Raw genomic sequence first — 27,232 nt, 5'->3', positions numbered from 1 at the left:
ATGTCATGGCTTTAGACTGATGCTCTCTTTGTCGGCTAGCTGATGGTGTTGCCCAAGTGTTGTCCTAATATGAACTAGCTAGCTAGCTAGTGTTGGAAGGAAATTCAAGTATCCTTGTTCTATGTATGTGTTATCCCCAACCAAGCAATGCAATGCAATACAATGAATTGTTCGTCGAAAGGATTGAATAGCTGTTGCTGCTGCAAAGTTCCAGTTATACATTTTGTTCATGAATCTCTCAGATGGGAACCTGGAATTATGGGTTGTACCTGTAAGAGGTTGGGTGGTTTGGGCCACTATATTTCAAACCGAGTGCATAATATATTGTGGTTGGCTCATGAACTAGGCATGTATGAAAATACAGTTTGTGGTTTTGAGAGCAAATCTGAAGGAAGTAGATCACTCTGCATCAATAATTATTGGGGAAACGAAACTAGTGTGTACACATGATGTTCGCACGCTCGATCCTCATACGATGCAACATCTGATGGTGCGTCGCATCTTGAATCTGCTCAGGGACGATTTGATCTTTTGTGTCGGGCATGGGTCATGTCGTCCCTCTAGCAGGACTCTTGGGGAAATTGACTTGATTAATTGTATCAGGCTAGTTATGTCCAATTTACAATCTGTTGGACACTGGCAGGCGATGAGCCGAAAAAATGAACAACCTTGTGTAGTATCGAAGTAAAGGTATCAATTGTATTTCATGCCATTTAGCTGCGGGGGAGGCGGAGCAGGAGAAGGTCAGGGGCGGCGCGGCGCGGCGGAGCAGGAGAGATTGAGGGGCGGCGCGGCGCGGCGGAGCAGGAGAGATTGTGGGGCGGCGCGGCAGAGTAGTTGAGATTGAGGGGCGGGCACAGCTCGTACGCCACGGCGAGCGCCTCGCCGCGCGCCCCGTCGAGGCACGACGACTGTGGGAGGCAGAACGCCATGCTACCCGGACCCAACGCCGGCGGGTGCGCCAGGGCCAGCCGGTCCGCTAGGCCCTGCACGAGCACTACGCGACGCGCTGGAACGCCGTGCTGTGCACGGGCGCACCGACCTGCAGCTCACGCAGCAGCGCAGCGGCCTGAGCGCGGTCGCGGCACACCACCGCCTCGGCGCAGGCGACCAGCAGCTGCACGAGCCGCATGCCATCAGCTCGAATCTCCATCAGGTTGCGTCCTCGGACCATAAGCTCCATCAAAGCCCGTCCAAATTGCAATTTTCGACGAAACGTCCAATGTCGCCACCGAGTTCGCCGGAGGGGGAACTGCCGAGTTCGCCGGAGGAACAAGAACATCCGTCCAACCGTCCAATTTTGCCTGCCTAGGCTACACCAGAGGTATGTATCCCCTTGATATTCACTGGATGGAATCCCCTGTTTTACATATTGTTTTTGTCCACTGGCTCTGTCTCTGATTCTGTTCTTTAACAGTTCTGTTGTTTCATGATTTTCAGTCAAATAGATTTGTGTTTTGCAAAAATTAATGGAAGAAGTTATAATTTCTCTTAATACGACTTTAGTTTAGCCTGACTGAGATTAGGTACAGCACTTGATTTTGTACTGTAGGTATATATGTACTTTGCTGTTTGCTCAACGAATTATATCAATATCAATAAGCTGACATTTTTCAGTCCGTCTTTTCTTGTGATCTGAATTATGATGTACTCCCTCCGTAAACTAATATAAAAGCGTTTAGATCACTAAAGTAGTGATCTAAACGCTCTTATATTAGTTTACAGAGGGAGTAGGACATAGCCACAAGGGATATTTCTGAGGGGCTGCGTCTTGAGCAAATGATCATATCCAAAATCATGACACACAGCGCTCTATATAGTCACAGCTCTCCATCCGGCATGATTTTTATCATTCTAATGTTGGCAAGTAATCTTAAGACTTTTTTCCCCGAGTGATTCGTAAGACTAATTACCCTACACAATTCGCAGTTTTAGTATCTCTTATGCACCTAAATATATCGATAACTGAAAAAATGTTCAGGTTCCCGCAGGTTTTGCCTTGATTAACAAATTGACATGAATTTTTTTGTGTTGTAGTCAAGAGGATCTGATTGTCTGTTTTCTTACACAACATGCTACCCTTAATTGTCAGAAAAAACAGAGTTTCCCTTGGTTCTGTTTGTGTTGTGTGCCTGTGTCATCTGTTATTCAGTGTATTTTATTGAGATTTACATCTATTATCCTCATCCAATCAGTAAATTTGGATTAAGAATTACTTACTAGACTGGATGCAGCATTGTTTTTTCCCCTCATGGCTTATTCCTACTCAGAGTCATATTCTCTCTAAATTCTTAGTCTAAATCCAACCCGAGAATAGGTCTGGAATAGGTCAGTAAAATCATGTATTGCTGCCCTCATAGCTTATATATATGTATGTGTGTGATATGCACTGCTGTCTTTTAAATCATGTTGCCTTGTCCTGAAGTCTTCACATATATTTGGGAAGAGATGAGTAAGTTTATCAGAATTTATGTTGGCTAGACCTACCTATATGTGAATCCATACTACTCCTAGCTTCTTGTGAATGTGCTGATATTTATCCTTGTCTTCTTTCCTTTTTGTGCTCTTCTTTTTATTACTCAAATAAATCTGTAATTTAGACAGGCTAACATAAATATCTCAAGCTTTTTGTGTGTTCAGAGATTTATTTAGAGATGGTAAAATAAAGATCTTGATGTATTGACGGTTTGTGGTCTTGGGGCTGTTCTGTTACAGTTCAGGATACTCAATTTCCTCCTGCTGGTATCATCGTCTCCCTGTATTGTGATGTAGCACAGTACTATGCACTCAGCACTAAGCCCAGAACCTAGCTAGCTTACTTGAGGGTCGGCTCCGGATTTTGTCGATCCTGTTTGTGTATAATTTGTGAGGGGCTGTAGAGTCAATTAACCAGTCAATTAATATGAACCTGTTTTTCTCTATGGTCCTCTGAACATACTCGCTATAAGAACACTAATTACAAGAATATGAGGATGCTAGGTGTTTAAGATATTTGAATTTCCCTTCGGAGTGGACCTGGGATAGTTCTGACAGGGTATGGACTAGAAGGCGGAGGAAACAAAAATTAGGCAGTCTAATTGGTTGTATCTACCATGTACGTCTGGTGAGCTTTTTGCCCATCGGATGTTACTCATGGTAGTCACAGGTGCACTTGCTTTGAGGATGTGAGATGTTATAATGGCGTCCTTTATGGCACAACCCCGAGGCTTAGTCAGGGATGATAATGAATGGTTCAAGATTTTCGAAGTAGCTATTGCATGGGCTACTCCTTAGTTACGGCATCTCTTTATGACAATTTTGTTGCACTATGAATTTACAAGGTATTGGCCCAGCAAGGCACAATATATATCTTCCTCATTTTACAACACATATATTCCCTAATATTAATTTAATTAGTTGGGATTCTTATAGTGGTAATCTTCCTCATTTTGCAACATAGGTCTTTTTACCTCTTCTATTTTGTATCACATTCTATTAAATAATTGGAATTTTTATTTGTTGCAAGAGAACCTGTTGTGGACGAAGTGCAGATGTTCAAAGTTTCAGTACAACAGCTTCATTTGGGTTGCAAAGTTTGCTTAGTAACTTTTGGTTAGAATGGTCCAATAGTTCATCGTCTCTCAGCGCTGCGTAAAAAAATTAGGTTATGGATTTTGGTGGCTCTCTTTCTTATTCTCGTGGCTGTTTGCTTAATTTCTTTGGATGGTCTCTTTACACGACTTTCAGATTGAGCCCATTTGCACCTGTCAATCTTATAGACATATATGTGGCTGGCTACACTATCCATCTACTACCACAGTTACCGTCTTACTATCTGTATTAGCCAAGTTGTTCCAGGTCTTTCTAACTCTTTCATGGATATCTTATATGAACCAGAGCACACTGTCCTGCGCTCCGAGCAAGCGCCACTGATGCTACAATAGATGAAAGGTACTGGTTTTTCAGATCTTTGGGTACATATATTGGCTAACCATGGATCCAGTTTATCTGTTTACTTTATTTTGTTATGAGCTTACAAACTGATTGCCACGGGTCGCCGTGGACAAATTTAGCAAGTGGATTGAAGCGAAGCCAATCAAGAAGCTGAACGGGCCGACTGCCGTGACATTCATCGCAGACATCACTACTCGGTATGGTGTACCACATAGCATCATCACCGACAACGGCACGAATTTTGCCAAGGGAGCACTGGCACGTTTCTGCGCGACACAGGGCATCCGACTGGACTTAGCGTCCGTTGCCCACCCGCAGTCAAACGACCAGGTCGAACGAACAAACGGCCTCATCCTCTCCGGCATCAAGCCCCGACTGGTCGTACCACTGGAGCGATCGGCCGGCTGCTGGCTCGATGAGCTGCCGGCTGTCCTCTGGAGTCTGTGTACTACCCCGAACAAGTCAACCGGCTTCACTCCGTTTTTCTTGTATATGGTGCCGAGGCTGTCATCCCAACTGACATCGAGTTCGACTCGCCTCGGGTCACCATGTACACGGAGGCGGAGGCCAAGGAAGTGCGAGAAGACGGCGGCGACCTGCTGGAAGAAGGCCGGCTGTTAGCACTCAGCCGGTCTGCCATCTACCAATAGGGTTTGCGCCGTTACCACAACCGGAAGGTCAAGCCAAGATCCTTCCAATGTGCTCTGGCTGATCCAGCGAACAGCCGGCCAACACAAGCTCTTGGCCACTTGGGAAGGCCCTTTCGTCATCAGCAAGGCCCTAGGCAACGGCTCCTACTACCTGATCGACGCACAGAAGCCAAGAGCACGCAAGAGGGATGATTCCGGCAAGGAGTCGGAACGACTATAGAACGCCAATCTCCTGAGAAGATTTTACACTTAAAAGCAGTATGTATCATGCTACCTTTTTGTATTAAGCACAAGACAACGGGCCCTCCAAGGCGCACTCAGGGACTGCCCTCCTTTATCTATGAATGACGAGTGTCATACACATGAATGTACTATTACATTTGATTTTCTATCTGGCACCGGGTTCGACTAGTCGGCCCGGGGGCTGGCCGCCTTAAGTTATATTAAAAGTTCTACCTGAAGTCAGACAAGTAGTGTGCCAGCACCCGAGCCCTCTCTTGTTGTAAGTCGCAGCTCGAAGAACCGACTGTCCGACTGGCAAGAGCCAAAGGCAGAAAGGATGCCCACACGAAAAACGGCTAAGGACTAACGAACTTATATAACACAAGCCGGCCTCCAACCACGCCTACCGGCTGTCAAAACAGCCGGCTGGCCGGCTTCCCAGTCACTTCGCTACAAATCCAACAAAGCTAGAGTACTTGCCCTCCCAACCGGCCAAGCACTTCTCCAGCCACAGACTGCAGAGCAGCTGTTCGGCTGGGAAGGCGGCAACCAAGGGAGGGCGGTAAAGGAAACAGCCGAAGGATGAAAAGCAAAGAACAATGAAAAGCCAAACACATGCATGATTATATTTACACATAAGGCCTTCAACAGGCCGGCAGTCAATATAGTTCGAATACACCCCCAGTGGGTGGAACTGTGCAAACTTAACAAAATACTGTTCCAAGAGTAATAAAATAGGAAAGTAGAGACAGCAGATTAGACTAAGGGCGCAGCAGGGGAGCCGGGCCGGTCGGTGGAGACGGCAGCGCCGGCTGGAGGAGTGGCCGGCTGGCGAGCCTCGGCTTGATCATCGCCGGCTGCAGGCGGTGCGCTCGCACGCGCCTTGTTGCTGGAGGCATGGTCAAGCTGAGGCTGACCGGCTGCTCCACCATCTGGCGCGGCGCCTTCACCCTCCTCCTCCTCCTCCTCGCCCTCGTCGCTGGAGTCGATCTCCTCCGTCGAGTCCTCGCCATCTGCCGGGTTCAGCCCGAACCACTCCTCCGGCTGGGCAACGCCGTTGTCATCCATCTCAGGAGCAAAGGCGCTGGTGTCGGTGTAGTCGGCGATCGCCGAGGCTCGCTGGATGATAGCCGGCTGCACCGGCTCCAGCTCCGTGTCGGCCTCCTGCCGCCAGGTGGCCAGCTGGTCCAAGCTCAGCTCAGGATACCAGGCCTTGACGAACTCCAGCGCCCGCCTGACACCTGACCGAGCTGCAGAAGCCTTGCAGGCCTCGAAGCGGCCGGCCGCCACCTTCAGCCAGTCGGCAGTCCGACTGGGGGTGCGGGGAATCACCTCGCCGGGCCAGAGAGCGGCCAGCACCTGCGCCCCAACACACTGAAGCCGGCGGAGCATACGGTGAGCCGGCTGGAGGCGGGCTTGAATCGCCAGGAGCTGTTCCTCAAGCGATCGGCGAGCGTTCGGCGCGATCTTGGCGCCAGCCTGCCTTTGCACCTCGCGGTGGGCCTCGACGACCTGGTTGGCGGCAGTAGAGTAGCCAGGTAAGTACTCTGCACAAGAAAGAAAGAGAAAGAATAGAAAAATACCAAGTCAGAAAGTGAACCAAATGGCAAGCGGCAAGCAAGGGACGAAGAAGAGGGCGGCCTACCGTCAACCAAGTCTTCGATCTGGCCGTAGCCGTTGATCAACGACTGCCTCGCCTCGGCCCAGCTCGCCGCCTCCGTCTCATATTCGGCTTGGAGGGCGGCCTCGCTATCTTGCACCGTCTTCAGGGCCGCCTTGTGGCTCTCCTCCTGGTCGGCTAGCTTCTTGACCAGGCGGTCACGCTCCTGGGCCAAGGCGTCAAACTCGGCTTCCTTAGCGCGAAGGGTGGCCTGAGTCCCACCCAGCTGCTCCCTCAGTTTGGCGTTGACCGCTGCAGACATGGCAGATAAGAAAAAAACAATAAGAAAGAAGTCGTCAAGAAAGATCCAACCCGACTGCTCAGCAGTCGGCCCGAATCTCGGGGACTACACCCAGTGGGTGCGCTGACGCGCCCCCACATGAGATAAAAGATGAAGCACTTACCCCGGCTCTTAGATAGATCAGCATTCTTCTGGGTCAGCTCCCGAGCCTGGGAGTTGAAGGCAGCCACACAGAGGTTGTGGTAGTCCTGCAAGTCAGACAGAGAAGCGAATGAGAACAAGATAGCAAACAAAGCCCACTAAGAAGTTCCAAGCCACCTGCTCAGCAGCCGACTCAGAACTCGGAGACTACACCCAGTAGGTGTGCTGACGCGCCCCACGGAAGAAACCAAGATCAAGAAGCAAAAACGGGAAGACCTACCCGAATGGCCGCCCGCGTCGCGAGGAACTCGTCATTATATTGCCTCAACGCTGCGGCCTGGGACTGAAGCCGGTTCCGGACTTCTTGCGCCGCCACATTCACCACGGCCGTCCCTCCACCCGGCGTCCACCCCGAGCTGGCGCTGGCCGCCTCCACGTCCTGGGCCGACGATCTGGAGCCCGCGGCCTTCTGCGGGTCAGGAGCCGAAGTGGCCTTCCCCACGCGCTGGCGCGATGGCGACTGGACCACCAGGTCCGTCCTCGCAGCCGGCTCACCCCCAGCCGATTGCGCAGGCGGCACGTTAGGCCGGCTGCCTTGGGCCGCCCCAGTCGGCGAGGACGGTGCCGCCTCCCTCTCCGGGACGACGACGTCGTCCTCCCTCTCCAACCCCGGCAGGTCGCCGCCGGCTTCCTCCAGCGGGGGCTCCGGGACCTCGGGCGCCGCGACACGTAGAGGGGTGACAAGCAAGGCCCGCTCGGGCCTTGGCCGCCGCGTCGGCACGCGCCTTCGCCGACTCCTCCTTCTCCTGTGCCGCCTTGGCGGCAGCTGCCCTCAGCTCCTCCGCCTCCCGCTCCTCCCGCGCCTCCCACGCATTTCGCTCGGTCGCCGCTTGAAGCTCGGCGCGGGGGTCCACACGGCGGGTGCTCCCGGATCCTCCCGGCGATCCATCCACGGAGGCGGCAGCAACCCGCTCAAGAGAAAGCGGAGCCCTGATTTTTGAGACAAGACAAGGATTCAGAAATCGACAAGAAAAGAAGAAATAGTATGCAAGAGAATCTACACTTACGCCGACACCGTCTTCGGCTGCTTCACCACCTTGCGGAAGCGGGCAACCTACATCACACTCCCAAGTTAAATGTATCTTATGGGTAAGTGGTCGTTGCAGGTAAGTTGTAAGCTACGCAGATGCAATTCAACAAAATCAGAAGCAATACAAACTAGACATCATATGGAACACGCAACCACATATAACAGTTTCAAGTCAGAGCAAGCACCTGTGATGGTGGAGTAGGGGAGATGTGCTCATCATCTACACATATGTTCTAGCAACAAGAACATGTGTCATATTCACAGGCATTATGTGTAAAGTAAGCAGATGCAATTCAACAAAGTTAGAAGAAATACAAGCTAGACATCATACGCAACATGCAACCACATATAATAGTGCCATGTTAGAGCAAGCACCTGCGATGGTGGAGTAGGGGAGATGTGCTCATCATCTACACAGCTACGTTAACTGTCTAGCCTTGCGTTGTCTTCCGAATCTTGTTGGGAGGATGGCAGAGTAGAATCTGTAGGGACCCTCCGTTTCAGTTGCTCGGAAGGACCACCATCATCCAATGCCTTACCAATTTCTTCTGTTTTATTGATTTTGCATTGTGAGGTCAAACCGATAAAAAAAGGAATAAAATTCGCTCTTTAGATCTCATTCATGCATGATACTGACGACCACTACTCTGATGAAAAGTAAAGTCATGATACGAGAATGGAATATGTACGAAAAACTGGACGGCTTGACATATTCACACCTATGATGTGGTAACTAAGCAGAAGGCACTTCAATAAATTAGAAGCACTGCAAGCTAGACACCATATGGAAGGTGCAATCAATAGCACTCTATCAAGTTAAAATTGTCTCGTCATAGGTGGCGTTCATCAAACTAGAAGCACTACATGCTAGAAATCATATTCAAGACGCAAACCAATATCACACTGCCAACTTAAAGGTGTCCCATCATATGTGACTGAAGCAGGATACACAAGAAGAGTAGTTTCATGTAAGAATGATAGACATATATAGTATGTACCAAAAACAGGAAAGCATGTCATATTCACACGTATCATATGTAAGCTAAGCAGATGCAGTTTACACTAATTAGGAGCAATACAAGCTAGACACCATATGCAACATGCAACTAGATATCACACTGCCAAGTTAGAGCAAGCACCTTGGATGGTGGAGTAGGAGAGCGGAGACATGGAACTTGTAATGCACTAACAGTACAAGGAGAATCCGTACAGATGCTCCGTTTACGTTGCTGCAGAGGACCGCCATCATCGCCTTCCTTACTCTTTTCCTTCTTTTTTTTTTGATTTTGCCTTGTCAAGTCAAACCCACAAGAAAAAGGAATAAAATTTGCTCTTCAGAACTCATTGATGCATGATACTGACGAGCACTACTTTCATGTAAGACATCCGCATGATGGGAGGATGGAATATGTATGAAAAATAGGACGGCATGACATATTGACATGCATGATTTTTTAAGTGTAAACTAAGCATAAGGTGTTTGAACTAGTTAGAAGCAATGCAAGTTAGAAACCATATGAAAGATGAAACTAATATCACTCTGCCAAATTAAAAGGGTGGCCTAACAAATGTATTTGACCAAATTAGAAGCAATACATCGCAACAGGCTAGAAATAATATGCAATATGCAACGAATAAAGGTGTCTCATCGTAAGTGATTGATGCATGATACAGAAGAGAGGTAGCTTCATGTAAAAACATGGTTAACACATAGATGTAGTGTGTACCAAAAATAGGAAGGCATGCCATATTCATAGGTATAATGTGTAAACTAAGCAGATGCAATTTACTCTAATTAGAAGCATTACAAGCTAGACACCGTATGCAACTTGCAACCACATATCACACCGCGAAGTTAGAGCAAGCATCTGCGATGGTGGTGTAGGAGAAGTGCGGTCTTCAAGTACAGAGCTACGTTCAATATGTTCAATTAGGCTTGCTGTTTCTTGAGAATAATGTGGAGAGGATGAAACTGCACTCTTTATAAGAGTAGCGCGTCTCATACTAACCCACGGGCGTGACTGTCTCATCATAAGCGATAGATGCAGGATACAAAAGAACATCAGTTTAATGTAAGAACATGGTGTGATAGGCAGATGTAGTATGTACCAAAAACACGAAGGCGTGTCATATTCACATGTATAATGTGTAAGCTAAGGAGATGCAATTTAACAAATTAGGAGCAATACAAGCTAGGAACCATATGCAACATGCAACCAGATATCACACTGCCATGTTAGAGCAAGCACCTGCGGTTGTGGAGTAGGGGAGATGAGATTTGGAACTTGCACTGCAGTAGGAGTAGAAGGAGAATCTGCAGAGATCATCTGTTTCAGTTGCTCCAGAGGACCACCATCATTCCATGCCTTCGTTCTTTTAGATTTTGCCTTGTCAAGTAAACACACAAGAAAAAGGAATGAAATTCGCACTTCCAAATTCGTTGATGCATGATACTGACGAGCACAACTTTTATGTATGGCAACCACATTGTAGGAGGATGGAATATGTACGAAAAACGCTAAGCAGAAGGTATTTCAACAAATTGGAAGCAATGCAATCTAGACACCATATAAAAGATCCAACCAAAATCACTCTACCAAGTTAGATGTGTCTCATTATAAGTGGCACTTCAACAAATTAGAGGCGATACATGTTTGAAATGATATGCAAGATGCAACCAATATTACATTGTCAACTTGAAGGTGTCTCGTCAGAAGTGATTGATGAGGGATACACAAGAAAAGTAGTTTGGTTAGGAACATGGTTAATAGAAAGACGTAATATGTACCAAAAACATGAACGCATGTTATATTCACATGTATAATGTGTTTACTAAGCAGATGCAATTTACCCTAATTAGAAGCATTACAAGGTAGACACCATATGCGACATGCAACCACATCACACTGCCAAGTAAGAGCAAGCACCTGCGATGGTGGTGTGGGAGAATTGCGGTCATCAACTAGAGAGCTACCATGACTATCTTCATTTAGCCTTGCTGTTTCTTGAGAATCATGTGGGGAGGATGACACTGCACTCTTTAAACAAGTGGCGCGTCTCACAGTAACCCACTCGGGTGACTGTCTCGTCATAAGTGATTGATGAGGGATACAAAAGAGCATTAGTTTGATGTACGAACATGGTTAATAGACATGTAGTATGTATCAAAAACAGGAAGGCATGTCATTATCAAAGGTATAATGTGTAAAGTAAGCTGATGCAATTTAACCAAATTGGAAGCAATATAAGCTAGACACCATATGCAACATGCAACCACATTTGACAGGGCGAAGTTAAAGCAAGCACCTGGGATGGTTGTGTGTGGCAATTGTGATCATCAACTGCAGAGCTACGTTTACTATCTCCATCTGCTGGCACTGCACCCTTTAGAGTGCTGAGATGCTTAGTGCTTATCTTCGAATTACACTTGAGCGACTTCTATCTTTTCTTTTTTGTATTCATCAACACTGCGTCAGAGTCTGAAATACCCATGCATAAAAAAACAATAGTGTGAGTATGGGTGAAGTGTGTGCACAAGTAGTGAAGTGTAAAGGTAGAAGATAGCAGGTCAGTGAGAAATAAATGACGAGAGACATATGATAGCTCTACAACATGCATGGCACACGAAATTACTAGATTCTAGGATTTTAAAATATGAGCACAGGGATGGCTGGGAAATGCAGATGCTCCTCCAGCACACCACAAGGTATGGTCCTATGAAAATAACAGTCGACTGAAAACAAATAGGTCAGTCCATTTTTCTGCATCGTCCGATGTACAAAGAACGGGCAGATCGCCTTCATCTACCTCCAGCCAGTCAGTGTTACGATCTTCCTCGAAACGCCAGCGACCACCGGCCCAGTCCCCTACCTCTGCCCTCCCCTCGACCTCACCGCACCACCGTGCTTGGCACCGCCCCGGCCATCCCTTCAAGCCCTGCCGACCTCTAGATCGGGCGCAAGTAGCTCCTGCGCCCACACCCCTATGATAGACACCGATGCGCCGCTTCCCCGGCGAACAGGCGGACTAGGTGCTCCGCGTGCCTAAGCGGGTGCTGCTTCTTTTAATTGCGATTCGACTGGCCCTGAATTGAAATCCAGGCGGGCTACTGACCTCTAGCAAAGGTGAAATAGTAAATGGGAGGAAACCTTATGCATTTAGTATCACGAAGAAGATGCAGTACGAAGCGCTCAACTAGTTTCTTTTGTGGGATGAATACAGTGTGAGCAGAGACGTAAGATTTGCATGTATAAGGGAAGAGGTGTACCTCTTTCTGCTGGCAGTGCTGTGTCCTCCTGTTTTTCCAACGATCTTCTTGTGGTTCGCTGGAAACGAGAAGTTGTGGAGGACGGTGGAGCCTTGGACAAACCCATGGCCAAGTTGTTGAGTGTGGTGCGGTGGCCGTCTGTCGGCGGCGGGGAACTAGATCCGAGGCGGCGAACGACGGCATAGCGGGAACAACTCTGGTGCGGTGGACGGTTGCGACAGTGGAGCGGCAGCGGTGAGGCGTAGGACGGCGTGATCGAAGTGGTTCTGGTACGGCGCACATCGGCGTGGGCATCATGGAGGCAGCTCTGCCTCGGCTTCAACTGCTAAGTCCTTCAGGGCGTTGCGGTTGCAGTTGCGTTGGACGACGACGTCGGGGTACCGGCTCCGGCGTGATGGAGGAGGGCGGCGGTGGATTGGGCGCGATGGGGTGGAGGACGGAGGAGGCTGGGGTTTCGCGGCTGGTGGAGAGGACGTTTTGGCGCCCATGGAGTATGAATGGGGAAACAGAGGGAGGGGGAACTAAGGGTGAACAATGTTTCGGTTTGGGACGCGCTTGTTTGAAATTTGGAGAAAGTTACAAACTTTGCCCCCATCTAAAATTTTGGACATATTGCGGGTTGGGGGTAGGACAGTAATCTTAGGTGTCCCAATTGGTGGGCGGGATAGATTTTGGTCGAGCACATGGGTGTTTAGGCGCCCACGGCGTATGAATGCTTCTAGGAGGCGGTTGAGACTAGCGTCTTGGTGAAGTCACAAACCTACCCCGGTTTAGACATTTGGACATCGGGCCGATAGGCTACACGTGCCAGAGTCAGGACAGTAATTTCCTACCACTAAACATTAGTCTCGCGCGGTTTCGGGTGACTAGAGGCTTATTTGGCGCTTCGTTCAATATTTGGGAGCAGAAGCATTAACGTTTTCGGTTCTCTTGAATTGAACTTTCAGGATTTGTCAAACTTCACAAATCTTTACTCTTGAAAATCCTAAAACTACGATTATTTTCGAATGGATGGGGTACATTTGAATATACATTGTATACGAGTATATATTAAAAAATATGCAACTTACCTCAGTTCATGCATGGTTCCAGATATAATCTCCTTGTTGCAAAAAATAGTTAGACATGCGTATGAATATATAGCATGTTCAAACGCACAACAAAGATTGATGCCCCTTTTAGATCTGATTTACAAATGCCATTATCTCGGGTTCAAATAGATGAATGCACTTCTTATGAATTCGAATCTTCGAAACCCCCTTTATGTTGAATTCAACATGTATTCTATTTCGTAGCTAGCAATTTGGAATGTATCCATGTAAGTGACAAATGTATAAAGTGTTTCACTAATAACATGGAGTGCACTAATTAATGTTTATATATGAATTACAAAAGCAATGCATTGCCTATATTTCAAACCGCTCTCACTCTATGGATCGATAATATGAAATAAACACATGCACATGTTAGATTTCAATAGAGTATGGGTGTCTGATAGACCAATTTTTGTTCATACACAAATTGCAAAATTCATGATCTCATCCAAAAATAATAATGCATTTATATTTTAATTTAATGCGTAGAACTGCCTTTTACACGTAGATGCACTATGCCTCGGCCCGTTCTCACAAACGTACTATATATCTCTCTATCTAACGCAAGTGCACACACTTCATATACATCGGCATTTCTCTTTCACACATGCTCACAATCTCTCCCGGGGTGCCGGGGTGTCTCACGCACATTCTCTCTCTGTATCTCTCTCTCTCTCTCTCTCTCTCTCTCTCTCTCTCTCTCTCTCTCTCTCTCTTTCTGACTACTATGTACCACTCTTTTCACTAATCTCAGTTGGAAAACACTATTTCTCTCACATGCATATATACACACGCACGATTTCTACTAGCCCTCTATACGCACATATATGTGCCTACGTGACTCCCGCACGCACATTATCTTTAGGCCTCTCTCGCACACATCCCCCCCCACAGACACACCTCCCTCTTAGTAGTTGGCAGATATGATTCCATCAGATCATTCGGTAGGATATCCCTGACGGTTAGGCTGGATGGTAATACGAGGCAAGTTTTTACCCAAGTTCGGACCCTTGCAGTTGAGGAAAGAGCCTAGTCCTGGTACTGTATATTAGTGATAGGGGTGTGTACAAAGTACACGTGAATAGTAGGCATTGTGCGTGTGTGTATACTATCGACGAACTAGCCCCCAGACTTCTATAACATACTCGGGGCCTAGGGTTACAAATCATATATAGCCGGCTTATCACCAGTGGGGATAGAGTCCTCCACGACTCTGGTAGCTTCGTGTCGTACGCGAGTCCTTCACATGGGTCTTCGTATAATGCGTCTCGGTCCAACCTATGTGGTGCGGGATGGAACCGACCCATGAGTCCTCATGTTGACCCACCACAACTAGAAATGATGTGCCCACCCCAACTAGAAATGATGTGCCCACCACACCACACACGCAATCGGCCACTAAGAAAATAAGAATATACAATAGTACAATGTTATACATGAAAGTTAATTGCATGGTGCATCCAAAAATATTTGTTCTGCATTGTGAATGTTTATATTTTCTCCTAAAATATTAGTCACGGGAAAGAGAAACGAAGGGCATATCTCTACTTGTCTCCACCGGACACCCCCTCTTTCTACACCACTTTCTCGTACGCACACAAACTATCTCTCGGCCCTCTAAAAGTATGCATGCCCATGACACATTCACGCGTGACGGTCACTGTATTTCAAGCGAAAGCACTATTCGGTCGGTGGACTTTAGAATATGCTCATTACGGTCACCGTATATATTCTCGTGGTGATCATACGGTAATACGTCTCTGTATTTTGTTGATGACACTGACAGACATTGTATTTGATGCGTACTCCGTATTTTGTTGACGACACTTACGGTCATTGTATTTGAAGAGAAAGCATGATATGGTCACTGGACTTCAGAATAAGCTCATCACGGTCAACACATACATTTTGTGGTGCTAACCAACCTGTGATTGGATGGTTAGGAGGACAGTGGTTTCTCGACCCATCAGGGTTAAAGTCCTAGTGCTCGCATTTATCCTGGGTTAATTTCAGTATTTTTCCGGTGATATGCGTTCAGTGGGAGGAGACGTTCCACTCGACTATCAGGCACCTATGGTGACTTCGTAAAATCTCAAGATCATATGCTGGCTCACTCTCTCAAAGGTGCTCATAGGGGTAGGGTCTGTGTGTGTGCGCTTATAGCAGTGAGTGCTTGCGCGTATATATGAGCACTTGCGTCTGTACCGTGTTAAAAAAATACATGTCGTGATTATACGGTCACTGGCTCACCCGTACAACTCCCTATTTTGTTGATGACACAATCAATTGACCAGTCAAACGTTCCACGTGGCGCAACGCGTAACCGTGGGGCCTACCTGTCAGCGCGTATATGAAAGAAAGAAATGGTATTCTGAGTCTGTACTGTGTTAGTAAAATACATTTTAGGGTGATCATACGGTCACTGGCTCACCATACAGCTTTGTAATTTGTTGATGACACGATCAATTGACCAGTCAAACGGTTCACATTCAGTAGCGCACATTACCATAGGGCCCACCCGTCAGCGCGTATATGAAAGACTGAAATGGTAATAAATTAGTGGCCGGTGGGGATTCGAAGTCGTGAGACCTCTGGTTGGCAGTCGGCGGCGGTGGGGGGGCGTGGTGATTGGGCGGTGGCATGGGGATCGCCGAAGAAAAAGCTCGGCGCGGGGAGGGCCTAGAGGGAAGGCCGGGGCGGCGGCGGACCAGCGGTGGGGAGTGGTTTCGGGGCGGGCGGGGCGGCGTGGCCGCGCGGGCCGGCCGCGGGCGGCGACGGCCGGCGGTGGCTGGCGGCTTAGGGGGTGGAGGTTGAAGATAAACTGCAGGCCCTTGATTTCGTATCCAATGGCTGGAAAATCTACTGGCCAGAGATGAAAAAGTCAGTCGACTGACGTGTAGCCTCACCCCGCACGTACACATGCACGCATGCAACACTCGCACGAACACACGCATGCATGCAGGCGTGCAACACTGACACGTACACATAACGAATACACGCACGCATGCAGGTGTGCGACACTGACACGTACACATGCACTCACGAACACACGCACGTACACACACATGCATGCAACACTGAAACGTACACATGCACGCACGCAACACTCGCACGCCTGCATGCACACCGCACACGACACAAGACACATGCTCAACCTATACGTGCATGCACCCTTTGTTAAGGACATGGATTATTACGGGTATTAATCAATCTCGTCTTTTTTTGCAAGGTTTAATCAATCTTGTCTGTGATAAGCAGAACATTGATGTTTGCAGCGGTCTTTATGAATCACAACGTATTGAACGGGCTATCAACGTATATATGAAAATTTTAAAATTCTCTTACATTATATAGTAGGCTTATCTATATGAAATAGATGACGTCACACTCAATGAACAATCATCGGTCTATGAAATGCCCGCTTCTGACCGCCCTGGCCCACCAAAAGTTCCTCTACCATGCGCTGCCTGCGTTGGGTCACTAACATGCAGGCCATGTACCCAAAGAGCACACACATCAGTGGAAGAACGGCGCGGTGTCGTACGTCAGAGTCGAGGGCGCCACTTGATGCACGCGCCGGCTGAACACGCCTCCTTGCCGCATTCAAACGCCTCCATGAAACCTGTGTGGAAGCCGACCCACTCTGGACACACGTCCGTTCATGACCGGGCCGGCATTAAATGCAACATCGGCCGAGCTCCTCCCGTCCGCCGTCTATTTAATCTCCCATTTAAACGAGGCCAAACGCCGGCCAAGAATCGCACCCCTCCGCTGCTCCCCTATCTCCTCCTTCACCATTTTGTCCACTTACAATGGCTTACGAAGAGTAGTTATACTGCATCCAAGCCGGCTGGGTGGCTCGCCGAGCCCGCCGGATACGAGCTATGTAGCTCTCTGATCCACCTCCCTCCCCTCGGCCAACGGAGCCAGTTGCCGCCTTAAGCCGGCGCGCGGTTCAACAACTCGCCGCTCCAGGCTAGCTCGACGAGGAGCGGCGCACGGGCGTCATCGCTGCCGTCCACGTTGCCGCCTCGTACCGCGCCTCCCGTGTCTGCGACCGCGTCTCCCGTTTTTGTGGCCGAGACTCCCATGCCGGCGGCCGTGCCATGCAAGCAGAGACAGAAGCCGGGTGCGCGGAGAGCGACGAGTCGGTGGTCAGCGCCTCCGCGTCCGCTGCCATCATCGAGCAGAAGTAGAACACGGGAGGCCGTCGCCGCTTGGGTCCCATGAAGGCCACCGCAGAGGTGACGCCGGCGTACACAACATGTGTCTTGCCGGATCCTTTTGTTGCGAGGACCTTTGCCGACCCCGCATGGGCTTCATGGAAGCGGAGAAGCCCCCTTACACCATCATCTTGGGCATCAGCCAACCATATCAGTTGGGCAGCGGGGAAGCGAGCCGTCCTTCGTGCTGAAGCTTATACCTCTGGGGCTCCCGGCAGTCCGGTGATCGTGCTGCCGGACATGAGGAACACAAATGGATCGACGGGCGACCATTTAGGCCAGGTATTATATACCTGTGCTGTCTAGAACTAGCACCTCTTAGTTGATTTGAATGTAATGAATTCCGTCATGTTTGTATGAAAATCCGATATAAATTCTGTCATTGTTTATGAGAAATATCGCCGTGTTTGCATGAATTTTGTCCGGTTGGTTGAGTTGCTGTCAAAATGTGTGCGGCTATGGTTGGATGGCGTAATATGCGGGTCGCCGGTCGGTCCGCGGCCGGCTCGGGCGGCGTGGTGGGACAAAAAAAGCACAGCTCGTGCGAGCTCGTCTCCAACGTGCGCGCTGGAGGATGCATGAGCACCCGAGCCATTCCTCGTTCATCGGTGGCAAAGGCACGGGTGGACAAAAGGGTCGCCAATATTTTGGCTACCCCGGGCAAAATCCAAACAGCCCCTCCCAGCAGATTCAAATCCCTCGTTCGCCGTGAAATTTTGCCATGTGTTGTTTTCATGGACTAGCAAGATGCCCGTGCATTGCAGGGAACATCAAGATGCATTTTTTTACAAAACACCTGTTGTGATTGACCCATGCAGGAGTAATCCCATGTGTAAAAACTAATGATATCTTGAGAATTTTATCAGAAAAATGGTATCTCGAGAATTTTATCGAAAAAATGATATCTCGAGAAAGATGAGATATAAGGTGAGGAGGAGTGGGGCGTGGTGGTGAGTAGTGGTCGTACTGGGCGGAGGCATGGGGATGGACGGCGCATTATGTCTAGGTTTGTATCTCTCTCACACACACCCACGTAGGTGGGGGCGTGCATGAAGAGAAGAGGTGCACGCACGGTGCACGTACTCCCGTCTCTTTCCCAACCACACCCGCGCGGTTACACGGTGGAGCTCATTTCTATACGAGAAGGCAGCCCACGTGGTAATTTGACACGTGTACTGGTTGTCCGCTTGATGGAGGATCGTCTACCACGGGTGGACAAACAAATTGCGACTTGACGCGTTATGTTAAAAAAGAGGCAAACCATGTGGGGCCTACCTTAGAGGCAAGGTTCTATACACTCGAGATGCTCTGTATGTATTACTTTTGATGTGTCCCGTCAACTCGCAGAACGAGGAGAAGCTTGCTTACTACGCCGTCTCCCCCGCCCACGGGCGCGGTGGCTCGCAGGACGAGGTGAAGCTTGCTTACTACTACTCATTGTATATTGGTTTATTGGTCCCCATTGTATATTGTGTCAAATTTTGACTATAGATTAAACTAACAAAACATTCGTGCATGTTACCAAAAATGATATCATTGAAAACTATGTTGAAATACGAATCCAACGATATAATTTTTGTTGACATGCATTAACATTTTGTTAGCTAAATATTTGGTAAAAATTTAGCACGTACTACAAAGGTGGCCTATAAACCAGGACGGAGGTAGTAGTACTACGCCTTACGCCCGCTCCCTCGCCCACGCGCGCAGTGGCTCGCAGGACGAGGAGAAAATTTTACTACTCCCTCCGTTTACTTCTCGTCCCTACCTTGGTTAGAGAGGTTATCATATTGTTTGGAATATATGTCTTTTAGTAGTACTCCCTCCTTTCCAGTTTATGGCTCAATTTCCTTAGAGTAGTATATAGGAGTAGTACTACTACAACAATTTCCTTGGAGTCCGTGGTGCAGCAAGCTACCCTAGGCTTTGTTACTACTCCCTCCTTTCCAGTTTATGGCTCAATTTCAAAATCTCTCCAACCAAGGTAGACGGTGAGTGGTGGAATTAATTTCGTAGTTTGCACAAGTAATGTACGCTCGTTTTTCTCAAGAAGTTATGTTTACCGAGGCATTAATTAGAACGAATGCATGCATGACCACTAAATTTGCATGAACTTCTACATGCATTGGTGAGTTTTCTCTTGACAATGCTTGCATCGGGTGATTTAACGCACCTCGAAATCCAACATGTGATGGTACTACTACTACTAGTAGAATTGAGACTTATAAAATGGAAAAAACGAATTTTTTCAGACGAGCCCTATAAACCGGAAAGGAGGGAGTAGTAAGTAGTATACTACCTCCATAGTGGGTACGTACTCTGTAAAATCAGATTTTCCCAAAACTAAGTCGCTCAACCTTTATTTGCTGTTTCCCTTCCTGCCTCGTTGCCTCGAACAGACTATGCCAAACTCCCCTGCCTGCCGCGCGGGAAAAGACCCGCCCTCGCCTTTTTTTAGTCCGGGTTTGTATCGATGGATCGCGCGAAGCAGCAAAAACCAAGCCATGTCTTGTACTCCTCCGTCGACGCTCGCTTTCATGAATTATGTACTTCCTGTCGCCGACATGTGGGACATATAGCAACCGGGTCGACGTGTCATGCACCAACTAACAGTGCAGAACAGCAGGGGACGCACCCCAGTCTTATCGCCCCAGTAGTAGTAATCAGCAATGAGACGTCAAATCACAATGGCGCACCTTCCCAGACGGACGAAGCAACCATTATTTCACACTTCGCTTCTCCATCATCTCCTTCAAGAAAACCACGTAGTATTTCTTCTGCCTCAAGAGGGACACATGCATCGCCTTGGTACATCATGACACGTGGGACCGCATCACAGGCCATGCTCCCCCGCCCATCGCTCGGTAAAATCACCTCATTTTTACTACTTCCTCCGTATCGGTTTATAGGGCATGCACGTCGTTCTAGGTTGATAATTTAACTAGCTATATATGTGATGAACAGTATATGTTTAGAAACTACATCCGCTTAAGAATCGAATGATATACTTTTTGTGACATAGTAGCTCATATTTAGTTAGTCAAATGGATGATCGAGAACTACGTGTGCGCCCTATAAACCGAGACGGGGAGGGTAGTACAGTACGTATCTTTTTAGATCAATATAGTCGAGATTCACCGAGGAGCAGAACTAAGTGGTAGGCTGCTCCTGTCGTGTTAGTGTAGCAACTCAAGCAGGGTCAGTCCACACACGAAATGGTGACACACTTAATAGGACCCCTTCGGCCGACATGTGGCTCATCCACCGTCTTGTTCCACATGCGATGCACTAAATTACAGTTTGGAGCAGCGGTTGGACTTGGAGGCACCCCGGTCGTAGCGCCGCAGTAGTAGTAAATGAGCGATGAGGGGTCAAACCACAAAGCCCCACCTTTCCCGCATTAAGCTGGACGGACGAAGCAACCTTCATTTCACTCTAGGGCGCAAGAGCATAAAGAAAATAAAAAACCAATGATGCGTGCGGCAGCTACCTATGGCACCCTAGGGTAGGGGCCTCCACTGCAAATCCTTTTTTTGAAAGCGCTTCCACTACAAATCCGCTTCTCCCTCGTCCTCTTGAAGAAAACCGATGATGCGTGCGCGGTAGGGTTTGTAGGAGTACTACGGCGTGCGGGGCCACGTCGTAGTAAATGGGAGAGGGATTGAGTTTGAGTCGACGCCTTAATAAGTGTGGGGCGCTTGGTTTTACGGGAACGAGGAAGCATTTTGGGTTCGGGGACCAGTGGAGATATACATACAAAAAATTATGGACGTAGGTTCGACCGAAAGGCAATGATGCATGGGCCCTGCATTTTGATATACCCGCGGCCGCGTGAAATTTGCTACTCTACTCAAAACTAGTAAGGTACATGCATTGAACACATGAGATTTGGAAACCAAATTATGAATAAATACACACTATAGCAGGTAAAGCTTTGAGTCATATATGCATGATGTAGATGTTCGTTTAGTTCTTATAGTTAATCTCATTCAAAATCAATTAGGTTTATAAAAAGGTTAAGATTCATGGGATTGTGCATTGTAAAGCATAAAGTAAAAAACAAATAATGGCAATTCATTTAGAAAAAAAAGTTTGGGCAATTATGATACGGAAGATTCTATAACAAAGGAGAAGTGCTTGTGTTTTGGGAAAGCATGCACGACCCACATCTCTTATTGGTTGATATGTCACGAAACAAGAAACGAGGAGGGAGTTAATGTACCGTGCCAAAGTGTTTTGGGATTATTTGGTTTCAGAAGATGACTTACACACCTAGACGGAGGGAGTACAAAGAGAAAAAAATGAATTGCAGTTCAAAGAATGGCATTTCTAACAAAAATGTGAATGTGAACTGCATATGTGTGCACGTGACCAGCACATACATTGTCAATGCAAAATTTAATGCAAGAAATAACTTATGAGTAACATGCATGAATTGATGATGTGGTGCTTGCATGCATAGAGTAGAAAAAACAATGTGATTTATGACTTGCATGCATGACATGTTCTTGTGCCATAGTTGCATGTCTAGGAAAAAAACTACTAGTGGGTTGTACTAGCTATTTAGGAATAGAAGATGTATACATGGAAGTTGTAGGGAAAGAGATGACATGTATCTCAATTCCCATGAGTAGGGATTGGAAAAGAGATGTCATTTGGTTCACATCATAGGAACTTCTCTATTGAATCTAGAGATGACATGTATCTCAATTCCTATGAGGAGGGATTAGAAAAGAGATGTCATTTGGTTCACATCATAGGAACTTTTGTATTGAATATACGCTAATGTTTATTTTCCTTTGAAATTATGGGAGTATAGGAATCCATTCATATGAACCAAGTGGCTCTAAAGCTATAAAAATGATATCATGTTTATTTCCTTTGAAATGTGGAGTATATGAATCTATTCCTATGAACCAATTGGCTCCAAAGGAAAAAATCCTATAAAAATCATATCATATAGAGTTCCTATGATATTCCTCCACACCAAAGGATGGTTGAAATTGCCGCAGGTGAAACGACGGTCTTTCTTTGTAGACTCCTCCTCCATCTTTATAGTTACCTCTCGAAGATGAATGAAATGATATATACTGGATATTCTATATGTGCATTTTGGTACACGAAAACTCGGTAAAAGTTTGCAAGGTTTGAATTTTCAATAAAGCTATATGGACTGCATTTTGGAACGGAGGGAGGAGCATACGGCACTTGCTAACACTCACGTGGAAGATTTGTGTGTAGGCGGAGTGGCTGCTCTGTTAAATGACATGGCAAAACTGACACTGTCGGATGCCGATCTAACGGGTTTTACGGCGTTCGTCAGGAAACGGCTTGTGGCGAACGTTTGTCGGATAATGATTTACGGACACATGCATTGCATTGATACGTGCCCCCTCTCTCTCACGCACACACGCACCCTCACGAGTCACGACTCTCCCGATTCCTCTCGCACCCACCGTCTATCTGCAGGTAGACGTCACACACATATGTGCTCTTCACACCCTACCCTCAGAACTTCTAAAAAACAAAATACGTCGCACACCTTTTATTTTAGCTCACACGTCACACACTTATACTATTACTCTTGTGGTGAACGTTTTTTGGGCATAGTATATTGTACTCTCACGAAAAGAAGCGGCGCACGCACGCACTAGTTCTCTCACACCCACTCGCGGGTACACGTAGGAGCGCATTTTTTTGAAGCTGGTACAACAAAATCACTCCACTATATATATAAGCAGGAGCCTTAGTGCTTGCTTTACTAGGGTTCCTCTCTTTCACTCTCTCATGCTCTCCAGATCTAAGCAAGACATAGGTGGCCACACACTCTCTCTTTCTGCTCATGGCTGATCACAAATCCGGCCGGACCACCTCGACCGGGGCAGGGGTGTAGGTGCATCGTTCACGCTGTCGTCGGCGGCGAGGGAGGAGACCAACGGCTGCCCGCGCGTCCCGATCGGCGGCCGCGCCGGCTCGGGAGGGCCTCCGACCCCTTCTTCCTCCCTGCGGTATTGTGGCCAAGATGCGGCCTCCCGACGCCGTCTTTGCCACATGCCGACGACCCTCAGGTATATATTCCTTCGAAACCTGCCTTGCTCTACTGCCCCAGCTCCCCACGTGACTGTGTGTGGATCTTTTTCTACTTCCGTCGGCTGTTCCAAAGCCACCTAGACTTTTACTATTATTAGAGGTAAAGCTAGTTCATACAGTCGAATCTAAGAGTTGGTTCAAATAGGGAAGAAACTGGGAAAGCTGTAGCATGAATCTAGGACTTGGTTCTAATAGGAAACGGGGGAAAGTAGTAGATACTGGCTACCCAACCGGTCTATTGGTTGAAAAGGCGAAGAAAGCATGGTGGATGGCGAAGGGTGGGGGGAAGTGGACCTGTCTCTTGGTTGAAAAAGGAAAGAAAGTTAGGGGTGTTGGGGGACAAGGGAAATGAGAATGAGCAGGTCTAGATTTCCTGTGCTCACACAGGAAAATGTCGTTGAGGAGATAAAAAATGGGACAAATGCAGACATGCTGCCTGAGTGTTTGCCGCTCTCGGCAACCACATCTGCCACACCACTTTATGCCCCTGCTGTCCCTACGCCCATATCGCTACCGTTAATGTAAAATCACATGAAGCATTAAGCAATGCCACCTAATGTCACTATAAGTAATGGTCTAGTGCCATCGATAAATTGAAGCAATGCCACCACCATTTTATGAAGTGCTTCCGTCTTGCTTTATTTCCCATGAATTGTGTTTTTGCACTTAAATCTCACACCGCTAACATTGCTTCATCCCGGTGGAACTGCACAAATTTGATTGCACATTTATTGACCATGTGCTACTCTCATGACAGTAATACTAATGCTATTGTTCTGCATGTTAATCTAGTGGCAGTGTTGATGTGATGTGATGCTACTTACTTAAGGGCACTTTCATACTGTCAATCTAGTGCCAATTATAACACAATAGATGCTGCTTTTAATCATACGCCACTGCAAATATCTGTCACTGTTTAAATAACTTTATTTCATATTTGCGCAAACAGGGATGTCTGTCTCCATATCATTTCTATCTGCGCAACCAAAAGTACACACCTCAGTTTTAGTACAACTGCACAAAATGAGATGGCTATTCCTAGCTGCCGTCCTCTAACCACCAGTCTTCCAGGTATTACTACATTGGTAGTAACTAGGTAGAATGAACAACGTAATCTAAAAGAAGCTAATTTGTACGTTTTACTTCCTGATTGCAGTGCAGGGACGAGCGAAAACAACTGCATCCTAGTTCGGAATGCACTTTCTATGAGGTGATGCATGGACCGAGGACTAGTTGGCACGGCTGCACGGAGGTTTTTGGGACAGGTGCGCCGACAAGAGGCATTGTGGTCTGCTTATTTCTGCAAATAGCGGTGATTAAATTTAGTGGAATGCACAAGAATTTCAGCTGGTCAGTACACTACATGGTTCAGTTTAGCATTCCAGCTGAGAACACAATTATAATTGGTTATTCTGGAATGAGAGAACCTAACCCTGGATGGTGGCAACAAGAAAAAACCAGAGTGAACTCCAGGAAATTTAAGTCTGCCGGGAGGCCCTTTGCTCAGAGAAGCCTTGCTTGTTTTTTCCTGATTTGTAAACCTTCTCATAAATTTGTCTTTTGCTGTGAACTAGTATATGTTTGTTATGTTCTATGAATCATTGAGATGTATAAAATTGCTTAACTTATGCTTTTCAAGTTTTTTATGAAGCCGAGTTTAATGTGAGTGTTCCACATGAACGCTGGACTAGCGTGTGAACGTTTGGAATTTACATTGTGGCCTCAGTTAACTGCATGAACCACTGTAACAAGATACATAGTTGCTTATATGTCAGACAACAGATTATTGATTGTTAGTTGGTCGATAGCCTAGTGTTGAAGCGAGCTGAGCCAATGTGTCATGTTTTGCACAACTGCTTACAAGTGGGGTAGCACCAACAATCTTTACAAGTACTTATGTATACGTCAGCGCACATTTCTCAAATGAGTACTCTATTTCATCAAACACACACTGCTCGTATGATAAACCGTGACAACTTATGTCTTACCATGCCATATTCATGAAAAAACTAGTAAGGACGCATCTGTTTCGACAACAATTACGATGGTTCTCACATGATTCACGGGCACACAAAAGTAGCAGCAGTTCCCATAGACGGATTCAAACAGAGTACTAGCCCCAGAGGGCCTGATAATAGGCAAGGTTCGGATAAGTAGACACAATCCAAACTAGTATTAAACACTAGCTGGGGCAACTATTTCATGCCTCGATCTAATTTGGGCTGGACACAAGACAGACCTTGCCATGAACATCATCGAGGACGTCCGGCAGCAGCTCAATCCTGTGAACCTTCATGAAGATAACCTTGTGGCCTTGCCACTCATAAACTTGTTTGTGGAGGCATGCCACGTCATCTTCCTGCCTAAGCTTGACAAGAACAGTATGCCTCACAAACGAAGGAGTAGCTTTGAACTTCTTGTGCTTCAGTACACCCTGGACAACACGCCTAACAACAGTGAGGCTGGAATACAACTCGACATCGGTATAAGCGCAAATGGCTTGCAGGATCCAACAGCCTAAGAACTCTGTTTTCCCAGTGCGTATATTCAGGTCTTCCACCTCATAGCGAGTGACATGTACAACCACACAATCCTTGTCTGCATCAAGGCTCTAATTGAAACAGAAACAAATTCTGAATTACTTTCCAGTATAAGAAACACAAGTTATTTAAACCACTATGTATAGCATGGCATCGAAGCTAATAAAATTTTGCATTATTCATCACCACATACTTAGATGAAAAACTACAATCGAGATCGGCAAAGAAGAAAATCACCTTGGGCAGCTCAGCAGGGGGGGGGGCACATCCTCGAAGGGGGAAAACTGCTCCTGCAGTGCCACGGGGGCTGTCACCTCAAACGGGGCGTTGACCATCTCAGTAGTGGCCGTGAGCGCATCTGGGGTCGGCTCGGTGGCTGCCTCCATCTTCTTGGAGCTCTCAGTTGTCTCGTGGGGATCAGCCTCCCGCGTCTGCTTCAATATCGGCAGATCTTTGCCTGGTTCTCTCCTTGGTCCATCATGAAACTGACGAATACTAGGAGACCACTGAAAGGAAAACACAATCGCAATGACAATGAAACAAAAAAGAGAGTGAGGATCGGTTACTGCTTTGCAAAAGTTCTTTTTTTTTCTTTGAATGAAAATATACCAATATCACGGATCGGCTTACCTTCCCTTCGTTGGGAGAGAAGAACAGTGGCAGATACGAGTATTGGCTTTCTTGAAGACGGTGAGGGAGAAGGGGATTCAGCGATGAGTGAAATGATGGTTGCTTCGTCCGTCAAACTTAGACTGCGGGAAGGTGGGGTTTTGTGATACGACGGCTCGTTACTGCCGCGCTACTACCGGGGTGACTCTCCGGATGCATACTGCCTTCTAATTTGGTGGATGGCATTTGGGCCCGCACGCGGCATGGCCCGCATGTCGGTGAACAAAAGTAAAACGACATTCAGTAGAGGGAGATGTTTCGATGACCTAGGAGGAGCCAGAAGCGGTAGTGTATCCACTATACTAGTAGTAATTGTTTTTCTGGTAGCTGTAGAGTGTCTCCACTGTACTAGTAGTAATTGTTTCTCTGGGCCCAAGACAAAACAGTCCATCCACCCTAGTAAATAATAAAA

At 47.2% G+C, this 27,232-nt stretch overlaps 1 protein-coding gene across 1 annotated transcript; it reads left to right on the top strand.

Annotated features, from left to right (window-relative positions):
• Window positions 1-722: 722 nt before the first annotated feature.
• Window positions 723-25,387, top strand: LOC120964305 (uncharacterized). Its single transcript, XM_040388829.2, has 4 exons — window positions 723-1,324; window positions 3,877-3,930; window positions 24,561-24,682; window positions 24,768-25,387. Exons 1-4 carry the CDS (start codon window positions 1,131-1,133, stop codon window positions 24,797-24,799), a joined length of 402 nt encoding a protein of 133 aa, XP_040244763.1. The 5' UTR covers window positions 723-1,130; the 3' UTR covers window positions 24,800-25,387.
• Window positions 25,388-27,232: the final 1,845 nt, after the last annotated feature.

This window comes from Aegilops tauschii, chromosome 5 (genome assembly GCF_002575655.3).
Source record: "Aegilops tauschii subsp. strangulata cultivar AL8/78 chromosome 5, Aet v6.0, whole genome shotgun sequence".
NCBI lineage: Eukaryota > Viridiplantae > Streptophyta > Magnoliopsida > Poales > Poaceae > Aegilops > Aegilops tauschii.
Note: the sequence above shows the minus strand (reverse complement) of the source record. Positions and strands in the feature narration are given on the sequence as shown.